General features: G+C 39.1%; 1 protein-coding gene across 1 annotated transcript in view; it reads right to left on the bottom strand.

The window, feature by feature from the left end:
• Positions 1-16,173, bottom strand: part of KCNH8 (potassium voltage-gated channel subfamily H member 8) — a 666,710-nt gene extending 650,537 nt beyond the window's left edge. The window contains exon 1 of the mRNA XM_069729971.1: positions 15,989-16,173. Coding sequence (XP_069586072.1) covers positions 15,989-16,064 — 76 coding nt within the window. The 5' untranslated portion in view covers positions 16,065-16,173. The remainder of the gene's footprint in view (positions 1-15,988) is intronic.
• Between the last annotated feature and the right edge of the window lie 763 nt (positions 16,174-16,936).

Raw genomic sequence — 16,936 nt, 5'->3', positions numbered from 1 at the left:
ACATTTACTGACCCACTGCCAAACTGGTCATGCTGAAGGATGTTGCAGGCAGCAGATCGCTCTCCATGGCATCTGCAGGCTCTGTCATGTCTGTCACATGTGCTCAGTGTGAACCTGCTTTCATCTGTGAAGCACAAGGTGCCAGTGGCAAATTTGCCAATCCTGGTGTTCTGTGGCAAATGCCAAGCATTCTCCATGGTGTTGGGATGTGAGCACAACCCCCATCTGTGGACGTCGGGCACTCAGACCATCCTCATGGAGTCGGTTTCTAACAGTTTGTGCAGATACATGCACATTTGTGGCCTGCTGGAGGTCATTTTGCAGGGCTCTGGCAGTGCTCCTCCTGTTCCTCCTTGCACAAAGGCTAAGGTAGCGGTCCTGCTGCTGGGTTATTGCCCTCCTATGGCCCCATCTATGTCTCCTGGTGTACTGGCCTGTCTCCTGTTATCACCTCCAGACTCTGGACACTACGCTCACAGCAAACCTTGCCACAGCTTGCATTGATGTGCCATCCTGGATGAGCTGCACTACCTGAGCCACTTGTGTGGGTTGTAGAGTCCGTCATATGCTACTACGAGTGTGAAAGCACAACCAACATTCAAAAGTGACCAAAACATCAGCCAGAAAGCATTGGTACTGAGAAGTGGTCTGTGGTCCCCACCTGCAGAACCACTCCTTTATTGAGTGTGTCTTGATAATTGCCAATAATTTCCATCTGTTGTCTATTCCATTTGCCCAACAGCATGTGAAATTGATTGTCAAACAGTGTTGTTTCCTAAGTGGACAGTTTGGTTTGATTGAAGTTTGATTTACTTGGAGTTATATTCTGTTGTTTAAGTGTTCCCTTTATTTTTTTGAGCAGTGTATATCTAAGAAGCATGTGCCCAAATGTTAAAAGGGCAAAATGATTTACAATACATACTTATTAAAATAAGGGGCAGTGCGTAAGTGACTTACATGAAAATATAACAAAAAGTACATTAAAAGGTAGTGTTGCTAGTATTGTCATGTCAAATTTTATAAAATTTGCACACATAATGGGTAGAATAGACTAGTGGGATGTGACAGTGGCATGAGTACTGTAGAAGGGAGAGGAACACAAAGCAACGAACAGATTCTTTCCACCTAATAGCTGACGGGATGCGACCAGGATGTGCTGAGCTAGCTCTCTCCCAAAGGAAACCATGGCTGCCTCTTTGGTACCTACAACTTGCATTATTATCAACATCGAACATGTAAAAGACACACAAATGATAAATAGCTATATGATGAAAATTCAAGAAAAATAAAACTAACATGGAAATGTATTCATGTCAATCCTGTCAGCCAAATTTGCAGTGTTTTTTATCCATTTTTTTACAGAAAACAATAATAAGCAACTTTTGTCTATAGCATTATGTATTAGAAAACAAAAAAATTGTCAACTGTTTCCCGAGATCTATTATAAAATTGATGTGACATAAAAGGTCTTTGTGTAAAGACTGAAAATGAGCAGTACGCAACCAAGAAATTAACCAAAATGAAAAGAGAGAAGAAACCCAGTTAAGGGTACATTGACTTTTACTCTATCACACACATGTTCAAAGCTCCTAACTGAGACATTACTCCCATGTAAAGAAAAAGGAAATGGTAAAAAAAAACAGTGACTTCATCTTGCTCTAAACACCATATACAAGGAAACAGACACAGTTAATATTCTATATACGTTTGCAAAAGCAATTTTTTTTAACTTTTTATACATGTATAAATATATTCAGATATTATTGAAATGTAAAAGAGTAAGTCTGTCTTCATCAGTGCAAAACATATATGGCACTGTTCTGTTCTCATCTTGGTACATTGAACTAAAGACCGTGCTAATATAAGAAATATTGGTTGCTGATATAAATGGGGTTGCCTGCCTGACAACCCCATTTAAGAGGTTGAACTTTAAAGAAAAAGTATCCAAGGCAACTAGTCTGTCTGAAATGTCTGAAAGAGTAGCTCAAAGTTGGACTGGCACTGTGCTTACAGCATAGAAAGAGAGCTTGAAAAAATCAAGCCATGTTGCTTCATTCTGCACAATGGTCAGACCTTGCTAAAATAAATTTGGCTGTGAAAGCTCAATAAAGAAAGTTCTCCTTACTGTACATTCCTCGTGTATTTACCGTAGTCCAGCATATGGACATCATAACAGGTCCCTCATGAGTCACAGCAAAGAACTCCTGTAAATCCTCTTGCTTTCGATGTGACCATGAATTATGTCATCATCTGTTCATTTTAGAGGATGCTATATGAATTTATATTATACTCGTTGATCTTCTTGAAAATAACAGTTGATTTCAATAGTTGCAACAGCTGTAACCCTCACTGATAAACTAATATTTCCGACACAGCAGAATTTACAGAGGTTGACCTCTTCCTATAAAATGTTGTAATGCCAAGAAACACATACTAGTTTATCAAAATTTAGCTTTTCAAAAAATATAAATGCAGCAACAGTCTGCGGCTCTGATGTGCGTCATAGCCACTACCCGGCCATGTGAAGAGTGGTCACTTAACTGCTATTCACAGAGGAACGTGAACTACATAGGATCTACATGTTTATTATCTTTATTTATTTCTTTTTATGTCTTTCAGGTATCCTTTTCTGGACTACGTCGGATTTATTGGATTACATTGGCCCCTTTTATTTTTAATAAATTGGTGAGGGATGGTGTGGGGGAGTCTTTATTCAAATGAAATGTTTTTTCTGTGTGTGGGTTATTTTTTTCTTTCTGGGTTAGTAATAGGGGTGTCTGATAGACCCATCTCCATTACTAACCCCAGGGGTTGATGGAAGCTGTGTTTTTTAACAAATCACATCTGTAATCATTCCTAACTACCATTACCTAAATTGTCACTGCAACAGGGCAATCGGGAAGAGCTGGGCAAAACACCCAAATTGGCTGATCTAATATGGTACCCCAATTCTGCGGTGGAAGGGGGCTTGTATTTTTAGACTGGGAAGGGCACAATAACCAGAGACCTTCCCAGTCAGATCATATAAGCCTGCAGCTGCTGATAGTACACTGCGTCCAGGATGCTAGCATTACTGTTCATGGGCTTTTCTCTTTTTAATTTTTCCTTATATAAAAGTCATTATACAGGAAATAATGTGTTAGGAGTCGAGTTTCCTCTGCTGCACAGGGGGAATCTCGATCCGTCTCCACTGCGGTCTCCCATTCTTCTCCAGCCGCAGTGGAGTCTGCTCAGCAGGGACGTCGATCCCAGCGTCTCGCTCAGTCTGACTCTGTGCGAAGAGTTACTGCTGCTTTTCCTGCTTCTGCCATTGAAGCCAGTGCTGGGCAGCGGCGAGTGGACGTTTCTGGATCTAAGTCCTGCTTTTCTCTGTCTGAGCATGCCCAGGGCAGGATCTCTCGTTGGAGATCGAGGGTCACATGCTCAGGTACTGCAGCACATTCCATTGGTCCTTTTGGCAGGTCCTGAAAGGGCAAAACTTCTGTAGCTGTTTCCTGTGCTGCAGCTATATAAACTGCGCATGACCGCACGGCTAGTATTGTCTTGTAAATATGTGTGTGTGTTGTGAGTGAAAGTCGCTCTTTAAATAACCCTCCCTATTGAATGTCTGTTCGCGGAAGGTGTATGTTTGCTATCTAGCGCCCGACTTATCCAACAGCACGAAACACACATTACAGCTACCAGTTGCTGTGTCCGCCAGTACGGCGCTGTGCGCTTGCTCTGCGCTTTCCTGACCCAAGCTTGGGTGGTTAGTGGCGTCCGTCAGTGCGGCACCGCACGCACTCTTGTGCCTTAATATTATTATTTATGTTCCTCTGACACACCCAGTTGCGGTGTTGTGCCAGCAAGTGTCTAATCGGACTTCAATCCTGTGTAGAGGTTGAGTCCGCTGACTTCTTGCTCGCGCTTTATGTGCAGTACTGCGGTCCTGTGACGCAACAAGATCGCTTCCTTCACGCAGGGTGAAGTTAACCCATGTGTGTATACTTAGTACCGCCATATAGTCCGTCTTACTAGCAGCAGGGTCTTTTACCTGCACGTTGGACCTCGGACTGCGAACACACCTAATACCATAACATCTGATTCTTGGTGCGTTCCGCCAGTCCCTAACATAATGATTCCATTTTATCTTTGCCTTTCTATGTTTTATTGTCGATCCGTAAAAGTGGACTGACAACCTTGTTCTCTGACAACATTATTCTCGGTACTCGAGTTGAGTTTGTCAGAATATTCGACCTGATCGATTCAATTACTGATCACTCAAGTATTTTACTGTTTGATTATCGCTACTCACGATCTATGACAAAAACCCAGATCCATTACAGAACCACCTCACGATCCACCAACAGAGACGAGGTGCTGTCACAAAACACTGCAGTTTTAATCCTGCCCACTTTTTTTAAGCAGTAGGTAGGCCATATGCTATATTATTAAAGGGAATCTGTCAGGGTGATTAAACCTTGTATGCCATGTACATGGGCATGAAGATCATAAAAAGTTGAACAAAATTATATCTTGATATCTGTTATCTGATATCTTATTCCAGAGAAATTCACATTTTTTCTTAATATGTATATGAGCTGTAACAATCAACTGGCTGAACTTCCATTTCCCTGAGAATCTGCCTCCAGAGCTCATTTTAAATGAAAGGGGGATTTCTCAAGAATAAAACATTGGTTCGCAGATATTGAGGTATTAATTTATTCAGCTTCCTATGACCTGTATACCCATATAGATGGCTTAGGGGGGTTGATCCTACTGACAAATTCCCTTTAAGGTGACACACCTCCCCTCGAAAAAGCTAAACGCGCGTCGGGGTGTCAGCGCCATTTCAAGGTATAGTACCCACTGACTACTAATGATTCTTTGCCTGTATAATTTACATTGTTTGGAACTTCACCAGAACCAGTTCCCTTACTTTTAAGGGCATGCACATAAGGCATCTTTATTGCTGTTATTTCCCACTTGGGCATATGCACATTTGCACTTTTTTATAACCTGGATATGAATTGATAATCCTCTTACTTTGGATCTGAGGCATATCATAATTCTCATTGAAGCAGTTCTGCTCATTGAATACATCTGAATCTGATATATATGTCCTTCTTGTTATAACAACATCCTTTATTTACTTTTCATGCTGTATCTATGTCACTTTGTTGTGGCATTATAGATTCTTGGATGGTAGCTTTCATTGCGCTGTTGTCCCCTTCACCTTGATTTTAATATAGTTTTTCATTGTTTTAACTACATTATTAATAAAATGTGAATACTTCTTATGGCATATGGCTTCCTTGTTGCTCTGTTTGATGTATTGAATTTTTTGGAAGCGCCAATTTAGGCAAGTTCATACATCTTTTTGATGATCTCTTTAAGATATATTGCACGCTATAATAGCATCAAAGTTTGGTTATGGTAAAAACTGTCTCACTATGGGACTCTCTGCTCAGACATATTGTTGTGGTGAATTAATTCAAATTGTGAAATGATGCCACTATATCTTTCTTGGAAGCAGTAATATCACACTACCAGTATTATCACAAGTTAAGTGTACTAAATTGTGGAAGAGAGTGTTTGATGCATGGAATTATTGTGGCAGCAACATTTCAGGAAAATAGGTTGAACTAGCTTGATATCTTTTTTTTAATGCATCACTCCAGTATTTTTTTTAATTGCAGCGCTGGAGTGGTTTCCTGACCCTAATATTATACATAACAGTCACTACCTTCATACATAACAGTCTCTGCCTTCAGTTCTCGCCGGAGCTGCCAACTTGTGACAGCAACTTCTGACTGGCCAAAAGTCAGAGGTAATGGTCACAAAATCTCAAAGTAAGTCTATGAGAACCTTGTTCTGACCTCGTTCTAGCTTTTCTAGAGATACATTGAGTAGTGATTCCCAAGTCAGCCAGCAAACATTGGAGTGATCTTGCAGGAGGTTATGTATTTTGGAAGCCACATGAGATTAGCAGGATTTGTAAAACCCAAACCACATGGTGAAAAAGTGTCCAGAAATTAGTGAGAGATTCTCGGTCTCGTGGTACTCTTTCAGAATATAATTATTTTCCTCTGATATATGAGATCTATTATATATTCTCATTGATATCGTATGGATAGGTACCTCATCAATCAAGACTCGGACAACCCATTTAATTAGGTAGAGGCTATTATTAAGAACACCTAAAATGAAAACTCCCATTGAATTCATACTGCCAAGGACAGTATGAATCAGAGCTGTGCAATTGCAACCAAGTTGTTCTGAAACAGCATGTTGCTTCAGAGTAATAATACAATGAAAAGCTCCCCAACAATGATAGGAAGATCATAGACCAAAAAGAAGTATTCACAAAAAAGTGCATAGAATGTAAACTTTTATTGATAAATATTAAAACATGATTACTCAACAGTAAGGAAAATAAAAAAAATTACCCAATACATAATTATACAAGAAAAAGAAGAGGTTAAAAATGAAATATAAAACAATGATATGTGGGAAAGCAGGATATCTCACCCGAATTGCCAAAAAAAAAATCTAAATAGTAATATATCCATAATAACAATCAAAATTATGGGGGCTGCCATACAAGTATAAATCAATATTAAAGATACCTTAATTCATAATATAAAGTGTATGATGCTTTAATAAATGAAGGTAAATATTAATAACATACTGTACAGCACAGACCAAAAGTTTGGACACACCTTCTCATTTAAAGATTTTTTTGTATTTTCATGACTATGAAAATTGTACATTCACACTGAAGGCATCAAGACTATGAATTATCACATGTGGAATTATATACTTAACAAAAAAGTGTGAAAAAACTGAAATTATGTCTTATATTCTAGGTTCTTCAAAGTAGCCACCTTTTGCTTTGATGACTGCTTTACACACTCTTGGCATTCTCTTAATGAGCTTCAAGAGGTAGTCACCGGGAATGGTTTTCACTTCACAGGTGTGCCCTGTCAGGTTTTATAAGTGGGATTTCTTGCCTTATCAATGGGGTTGGGACCATCAGTTGTGTTGTGCAGAAGTCTGGTGGATACACAGCTGATAGTCCTACTGAATAGACTGTTAGAATTTGTAAACCATACTGATAAGCTAGGCAATTATTAAACTGCATGCTTAAACAAAGAGTGTTTAGATTCTTTTCAATAAAAAGTTACAACTTTATTAAGACAAACAAATACAGACAAATACAAAAATTAAAAGCAATGCCTCAGAACCAAACAAATATATATAATGGCAGGTAGGCGTGAAGCAAAATCTAATGATCGCAAGGGAGCAAAAGATGATAAAAAAGATTTTTCAATATCAGAGCATGCTGAGAAAATACGTCCACTGAAAACATAATCTAATGAAGGATTTCAATATTGAAGTCAACAATTAGAAATTGAAACAACTTCAGCGAACTGAAGAAATGGAGGCTTACGCCGCATGCTCTGTTGAAAATTACCAGAATAAATACTGCACACAAGTGCTATTGGATTTATGCACAGGCAAAAATATGGATAAAACAACCATACATGTGCTGATAAATAATTTTACGCAAAAAACCTAATTTTATGGTACACACGATGTTCTGCAACAAAGCATGCTGAGAAAATACCTCCTCTACTCATCACACAGTGGAGAATCAAAATGACCGATTCAAAATTTATAGATGTAATATTGATACAATTCTACCAATTCCAGGGAGACATAGTAACATAGTAACATAGTTAGTAAGGCCGAAAAAAGACATTTGTCCATCCAGTTCAGCCTATATTCCATCATAATAAATCCCCAGATCTACGTCCTTCTACAGAACCTAATAATTGTATGATACAATATTGTTCTGCTCCAGGAAGACATCCAGGCCTCTCTTGAACCCCTCGACTGAGTTCGCCATCACCACCTCCTCAGGCAAGCAATTCCAGATTCTCACTGCCCTAACAGTAAAGAATCCTCTTCTATGTTGGTGGAAAAACCTTCTCTCCTCCAGACGCAAAGAATGCCCCCTTGTGCCCGTCACCTTCCTTGGTATAAACAGATCCTCAGCGAGATATTTGTATTGTCCCCTTATATACTTATACATGGTTATTAGATCGCCCCTCAGTCGTCTTTTTTCTAGACTAAATAATCCTAATTTCGCTAATCTATCTGGGTATTGTAGTTCTCCCATCCCCTTTATTAATTTTGTTGCCCTCCTTTGTACTCTCTCTAGTTCCATTATATCCTTCCTGAGCACCGGTGCCCAAAACTGGACACAGTACTCCATGTGCGGTCTAACTAGGGATTTGTACAGAGGCAGTATAATGCTCTCATCATGTGTATCCAGACCTCTTTTAATGCACCCCATGATCCTGTTTGCCTTGGCAGCTGCTGCCTGGCACTGGCTGCTCCAGGTAAGTTTATCATTAACTAGGATCCCCAAGTCCTTCTCCCTGTCAGATTTACCCAGTGGTTTCCCGTTCAGTGTGTAATGGTGATATTGATTCCCTCTTCCCATGTGTATAACCTTACATTTATCATTGTTAAACCTCATCTGCCACCTTTCAGCCCAAGTTTCCAACTTATCCAGATCCATCTGTAGCAGAATACTATCTTCTCTTGTATTAACTGCTTTACATAGTTTTGTATCATCTGCAAATATCGATATTTTACTGTGTAAACCTTCTACCAGATCATTAATGAATATGTTGAAGAGAACAGGTCCCAATACTGACCCCGACGAGACGAGAAGATGGAGGTTCCAAACCGCATGCTCTGTAGAATATTTGCTAAAATAAATCCCAGACCGAAGTACAATGAAATTGATATCCACATCACTAAAGAATGTAAATCAATAAACACACATGGACCAAGCAACACGGCACAGACTGCTATATGCGATATATCCACCCCATAATATTAGTCCACAATTGGGTCATATGCCGATATATTATCCCAAATAGATGTGGGTGTTATCAGAACATGGTCTGCACCAAGCTCAAATGCTAATCCTGTATGAACGAGTGTGTCAAGTGCCGCAAAAAAATATATACAGCCCCCTAGCAATCTAGATAAAGCACAGTGTTTAGCACTGCATGCACCTGTAGATGTCAGTACACAAAATGAAAAACCTTCTCAATACATATCACCTTTAGAAAGCGGTGCTCCCCGCTGACCACCACACGTGGCACGCCGATTCCTGCCGAACCCCGACGCGCGTTTCGCGATAGCTTCCTCCAGGGGGCGTTAATTTGTATTATGGCAAGAAAAAAGGAGCTCAGTAAAGAAAAACGAGTGGCCATCATTACTTTAAGAAATTAAGGTCAGTCAGTCCAAAAAATTGGGAAAACTTTGAAAGTGTCCCCAAGTCCAGTGACAAAAACCATCAAGTGCTACAAAGAAACTGGCTCACATGAGGACCACCCCAGGAAAGGAATACCAAGAGTCACCTCTGCTTCTGAGGATAAGTTTATCCGAGTCACCAGCCTCAGAAATCGCAGGTCAACAGCAGCTCAGATTTGAGCCCAGGTCAATGCCACACAGACACCTAGCAGCAGACACATCTCTACAACAACTGTTAAGAGGAGACTTTGTGCAGCAGGCCTTCATGGTAAAGTAGCTGCTAGGAAACCACTGCTAATGACAGGCAACAAGCAGAAGAGACTTGTTTGGGCTAAAGAACACAAGAAATGGACATTAGACCAGTGGAAATCTGTGCTGGTCTGATGAGTCCAAATTTGAGATCTTTGGATCCAACCACCGTGTCTTTGTGCGACGCAGAAAAGGTGAACGTATGGACTCTACATGCCTGGTTTTCATCGTGAAGCATGGAGGAGGTGTGATGGTGCAGGGTGCTTTGCTGGTGACACTGTTGGTGGTTTATTCAAAATTGAAGGCATACTGAACCAGCATAGCTACCACAGCATCTTGCAGCGACATGCTATTCCTTCCGGTTTGCGTTTAGTTGGACCATCATTTATTTTTCAACAGAACAATGACCCCAAACACACCTCCAGGCTGTGTAAGGGCTATTTGACCAAGAAGGAGAGTGATGGGGTGCTACGCCAGATGACCTGGCCTCCACAGTCACCAGACCTGAACCCAATCGAGATGGTTTGGGGTGAGCTGGACCGCAGAGTGAAGGCAAAAGGGCCAAAAAGTGCTAAGCATCTCTGGGAACTCCTTCAAGATTGTTGGAAGACCATTCCTGGTGACTACCTCTTGAAGCTCATCAAGAGAATGCCAAGAGTGTGCAAAGCAGTCATCAAAGCAAAAGGTGGCTACTTTGAAGAACCTAGAATATAAGACATATTTTCAGTTGTTTCACACTTTTTTGTTAAGTATATAATTCCACATATGTTAATTCATAGTTTTGATGCCTTCAGTATGAATGTACAATTTTTATAGTCATGAAAATACAGAAAAATCTTTAAATGAGAAGGCGTGTCCAAACTTTTGGTCTGTACTGTATGTTAGAAATAGATGTATTTTTCAGGCCTGATATTCAGCATTCTGTAATGCTGTATTTCTGCCCTCAACCTAACCTCGAAGACAAGAAAAAGACCTTTTATTATACTCACCTGCAGGGTGGTCCAGCCCGAAGGGCGTCGCTAGTTCAGTTCCTCCCTTCTTCTTGCAATGCCATCCTCTTTATGTGCCTTGTGTGGATGATGCATCCCTACATCATCCACACAGTCTCCGTGGCATTGTGCTCCTACGTAGGCATTCTTTTCTGCAATAATTAGTGCAAAGTACTGCAGTGCGCATGCACCAAGGCTCTTTCACCTTTCCTAGCACCTGGGCACTGCAGTATTTGCTCTGCCCTACTTATGGCAGAGAAGTATGCATGCACAGCAGCTCAATGTCGGGGAGTTTGTGTGGACCCGTAGGGATGCGTCACCCACGCGAAACACAGAAGGCGCTGGACCAGGACCAGCGACACCCCTAGGAATGGTCGACTCCGCAGGTGAGTATCGTAAAAGGTCTTTTTCTTGTCTTGCAGGTCGGCTTGGGGTAGATATACAGCTTTATAGAATGCTGTATATGAGGCTAGAAAGGTGGTGGCCGTATATCATATCTGTCAAACCTAGAGACAGGTTCGCTTTAAAAGCATCCCTTGCCTTTGGAAAAAAAATCCTGTATGATGCTTGTAAAAGCGAGTAGGTTCTTTGTATTCCAAGTAGAAAGGTAGAATCCAGTCATCTTTATAAAATAGAACAGTACATGGTTGTGATTTTTTACTATGTTAATACAATATTTACTATAATGAGTTCATCTCTGCTTCCATGATTGAGGCTACTAAACAGCTTAAAGCCACTTTTATGGCTCCCTACTGACAGGTAGCTGGCACATGCTTTAATAAATGTACAGTGCTGTATTACTAGTCCTTCCAGTGGCTGGTATTATTTATATACTTATATGTATATATATATATATATATATATATATTATGTGATACTTTGTAAAATATACGTTCTTAATTGTAAAGCAAATGCTCAAAGATGGCATGAAAATGCTGGCTCAGTAATTTGATTGATACGTGAGTTCATGTGCATTTTCTCACTTCAATACATTATTCTGCATGAATGAATGAGAGAAATGCCTATTCCAGCTAGACTTTTTATTCTAACCTTTTTATTATTACGCTTTAATACTTTTTTCATATTTAAATATTTTATTGTGCTTTCCTTGGTAGCTGCATCTCAGATCCAAGCCACTTGAGTAATGAGCATATGTTGAAATGTATTAGTGTTCATTCAATAGTGAACCTCATTGCAATGCTTATTTTGACATTCTGATAAAATAGAAGTTTCATTTCCTGACGTTAAAACTTCCATTTCAGAAGCGCATCAAACATTATTCTAAGACTTTGCTTGCTTACTGTCGGTATACCTAATGATGGTTTTGTTCTCCTTTCTATAGTATATAAATATGATTCCTTTTGTATTAGAAATATCACGTAATCAATTATGTACTGAACATGTGGCACAAACAATAAACATGATTTTGGAATCCTCATGGAGGCATAATTGGAATGAAACCTATAAAGTAGCATATCAATTACATAGGATGTAGAGATGATTTACTTGTCAATATGAATTTGAATGATTGGCTGTTTTTTTGAATGTTTTAATGAAGAATAACAGTTATGTCCAAAACACTAAACCACATACTCCATGCAATTATAGGTAGATAGCACATGGATGTTATACATGGATAGAAAGATCGTTAGATAGATAACTAGATTGATTGATTGATTCATTGATTGATCAATCGGGAGATGGGTTAGACAGATAGATAAGTTAGACAGATGGGTTAGATAGACAAATATATAAATTCAGTAGATGAATAGATACTGTAACTAGATGAGATGATATAATGTTTTCAACTGCACGGTTGATTGATGTCCAAAGGTTGGTATCCAACAGAGATACTGTATCTGTCACAGCCATCTACTAACAAAATGTAGGAGTTCAAAAGTATTTTTTTCAACTTGTAGTTCCATTAGTGACAGATCGCCAACTAATGGCATCTATCAAGACATCCATAAGACACATACATTTCTTTCTTCATATGTAAAAATGAATTTCAGCCATCTACTCTACTCTTACCTTCAACCTTTCAAAAAACTTCTTACTCTATTCCACTAAGGCCAAGATGTTACCAATTGAGTTAACCATCTTGCATGATGTACCAACGCTACTTCCAAATATACAAAACACTGCATTATCACAGTACACAAAAGACTGTCATTTAATGGCAAAATCAGCTTTGCTACATCTGTACATGGAAAAGCAGATGTCAACAGTCACCCAGCCAGGACCAATGGCAGCTATAATGTTTTATACAACGAGCAAATCAAATTCAAGTATTTCAATTTTTCCCTTGGAATAAAATTTAATTAATGTATGCGCAGATATTCTGTCATATGTAGAGGCCGACACTGCTATTTTGTCTGCTTATATTTTGGTAATTTGTAATCTTCACATGTCAACAGTATGAAATTATATACGTTATAAGTACAGTACATGTAATTATGGACGTGAAAAACGGTTAGACTGAGGACTTTTGGATTACGAGCTGCTATAAGACATATAGTAGTCTCCCCATTTACGTAACCTTGAGTCTTATATAAAAATATATTTTGTTTTATTAAATGAAACGGTGTTGAGTCAATATGTGTTGTGTAAAATATGATTTAAGAACAGAGCTAAGCCTTAAGTGAGGCATATTTGCAGATGAAATCTGGATTCCCTTTCTGCATGGTTGGTCAGAATTATAATTAATTCTCCTTTGGATTAGAGATTCAGTACTGGATTAGTCTATCATTGATGACAGCATACTGCATCCTTCCAATGTGATATGCTTAAATTAAAAGGGTGCATTAACTTCAGTAATCTGTGTGTGATCTAGAGCACCGCAAGTAATCTAACAAAATGAATGGAATAAAACACTATATTAGTAGCAGTTTCAATTTGCAGACAAAATCAGATCAATCTAAGGAAATGTAGTGGTTGGAACTTAGAAGTAGTCAATATTGTGCACAACATTTCTCCAAATTTATAATCCAGCAGATGTTTGCAGAGACGTCTTTCCATTGAATTTTTAATACTAATGCCCAGGTTGGAGGCAAGCTGATTGCGAATTATAATATTTTAAAAAAGTAATGTATTCTTAATTTTTAATCCATGTTGTGCAGATTGGTAACTCAGTGTTAAGTTAACCCATTGGATGCACTAAGACTATTAGAAAGCCATTCCAATGTAAAGTGAACCAAGTGACGAACTCATCTCTGCTGCACTGACAAGTATACATCCCCATGCCTGTATGTGATTTTAAGGTTCACAATGTATCCACAAGCACAGCAGTAAAACATCAAGAAGTTGGCTGCACGCAATTATTATTCCTAATGGCAAACGTGACATCCAGATTTATATTCACCATTAGTCTCGAGATGATCTTTATTAAACATGGTTTCCCTTCAATCACCATTACAGAATCACTAGATCTATTCCTAGAGAACTAAGGATTTATTTACAGGGTCTTGAGTATTCGATATTGCGGATATACAATATTGCCAGGGTTGATAGACACTGTTATTAAGTTCCTGACCTCACGCACACTCATTAACATCTATACAGTCATATTATTATGCAAGCTTCCTGAAGAGCCAAGAACTAACATTCATATTCTGTACATCCCACAGTTGTAAAGAAAGAGGCTGCTGGACAATAAACCTAAGCTCCTGAAGTATGAGGACTAATACTTAGGCTTTCCCTTGTGTAGGGAAAGCTGTAAAAGCAGAACAGCAGGAGCATCTGATTAATGTATCAAATTGCAAAGAATATTGTGGCTTTATAAACAAGAGTAGAACGTCTTATAGATTAAAGTCACCGTATCGTAGTTAAAAGTGGTAAAAAAAAAATAATCAAAATTGAAAGTTCTCAGCAGTTGATACCTTTTAATGGCTAGCTGAAAGGATGGTAAAAAATAGAAAGCTTTTCAGAATACTCAAGACTCCTAATCATGCATAGAATAACACAAAATTTGAACGTTATACCTCGCCTGATGAAGAGTAGTTCGGAAAGCTTTCCATTTGTTACCATCCTTCCAGTCGGCCATAAAAAGGTATCAACTACTGAAGACTCTCAATTTGGATTATTTTGAAATCTACTATCGAACACACTTCAAAGGTATATTCTTCTTGTAGTTAAAAGAGTTATAGCAACAAACATTCATGCTAAGATACATTACTGGGCCAAAAAGACAATAATGCTGAAATCACAAGTCAGGACCTTTATAAAGAGCAATGGGATGTGTGTTAGTCTTACATCTCAGTATCATTTAATCTAAATACATCATCTAGATTTCATTGTTAAATGCATTATATTGCTATGCAACAATTAATTCACATGATAATTATATCTATTGGTACAATGCAAGGCATTCACAACTTATTTAATTATTGTTCCAGTTCTTAATGATTGATCTATCGACATCTCACAATCTCTCTATAGATCTGTATCTATCTATCTATCTATCTATCTATCTATCTATCTATCTATCTATCTATCTATCTACCGACCAGTATCTATACCTCACTGCCACTATCTACATCTCACCATCTCTCTGTATGTATCCATCTGTATCTATCTATGTATCTATCTATCTATCTACCAACCTGTAGCTATATCTATCTATCTACACAATCTATCATCTATATCTCTATTATCTTCTAACTGTATCTACCTATCTACCTATCTACTTCTCTATCTATCTATCTACCACCCATTATCTTCTAACTGTATCTATCTATAATCTGCTATCTTCTAATTCTATCTATCTATCTATCTATCTATCTATCTATCTATCTATCTATCTATCTATCTATCTATCTATCTTATCTATCTCTCTATCTAGCTTTGCCTCTACATTTTTAATCCCACACCTTATCTACCATATCGATATCTGCTCTTACAAGTGAAACCTAGTTAGCCCTAACAAGCACAATCTATTCCATGTGAGGTTAACCTGACTATGCTGCTGACATCAAATAAACTTAGTTGAGAAAGTAAGGAAGGCAGCCTAGTGGTTAACTAATGACTGACTCTCTTCCTTCAGCATCTGTTCACTGCTAGATTGTAATCATCCTTCTATAAAGAAATTCCCATAATCCCCACCTAGATTGTATCTGCCTAAAGATAAGAAAGAGGACAATATACATAACATGTATCAGATCTATCTTCTCCTTCCCTGAAAGTGTAAAGAACAATCACATGGAGAGTTCCTGGACTGAGCTGTCCACAGTGCTGAAATCCCACCCCAGGCTCTCCTAGACTTGCTGGGAAGTCTGATCTTCTCCCTGGCTCCTCAGTATTACACAGGAGAACACACATATTGCCATGTTATGGCTGTACAGTAAGTTTTTCCCTGTTTACACCCTTTGCACCCAAGTACATAGCTCCTGAACCTGACCCATAGACAGACATGATAAGCAAATAAAGTGGGGACTTACGTGTTCCGTCGAATCTAGTCGCTATAGTATCTAGGAAGGTGTTCTGAGGTGCTAGTAATCCTTTCATTACAGGCATTTTTCCAGCCCGGTGTGTAATTCTCCATCAAAGTTTATAAATAAGGATGTTTTGGAAGAAAGTGCAATAGGGGAGGGCAGAAATGAGGAAGAGGAGGTGGTGGGTGAGGTGGTTGTGGTGGAGAGAGGAGGGTGCTGGTGCCTGGTGACTCCTGATGATTATCCCTGGGAGCTCCCAGTCCACCACGAGTCTGCTTTATCCTGACTGCTGCAGCTCAGCACAGCTGTGACCTTCCCCACTCAGCTCCCAACCAGAGGAATGGATTAATGTAATCTGCACAAAATACCTCTGTGTTTGCATTACCCAAAGTTACCAGACACTGGTCCCTTCAAGAGATAAAGAGGCTGCAGCCCCCAGAGCCAGCTATCCCCTCTCCTCCTCCGATAGTCAATGCTAGCTGACAGTCTCTGTCTCTTCAAGCCTCCAGCAAACCCTGTAGTGATTGTTCACTCTGTACTGAGGGCTTAAATTGCTCCCTGGTATTCCACAGAACCATAACCTTCCATAGAGCTAAATTTAGATTCATGCAAAAGAAAAGGGAAGATTCCTGCGAGCACTGACTTTAGGCTGCAACACAAAAGCAGGAGAGGTGATGTAGAGAGTGGAGCCAGCCAGGAGAGCAGCTGGGCTGTATGATAGCACACATGCACACTTTCCTCGCTTTAATTTAGCCATTTCTCGTTTGGAAAGACTTTCTCTCTATGTATTTTCTATAAGCTCCAGACAATACCTAGCAGACCTCCAAAGGAAACAGGCGGATCTATTGTGTCTCTCTGCAGTGAGTTATCTAGGACAACTTTACCAGCATTGCATTCACTTAATTATTTCTGAAAGGCTTGAACAACATCCCATTAACCACTGTTCTCTTCCAT

The sequence above is a fragment of the Ranitomeya imitator genome, chromosome 6 (genome assembly GCF_032444005.1).
Source record: "Ranitomeya imitator isolate aRanImi1 chromosome 6, aRanImi1.pri, whole genome shotgun sequence".
NCBI classification, from domain to species: Eukaryota; Metazoa; Chordata; class Amphibia; order Anura; family Dendrobatidae; genus Ranitomeya; species Ranitomeya imitator.
This window is presented reverse-complemented; position numbering and strand designations above follow the sequence as displayed.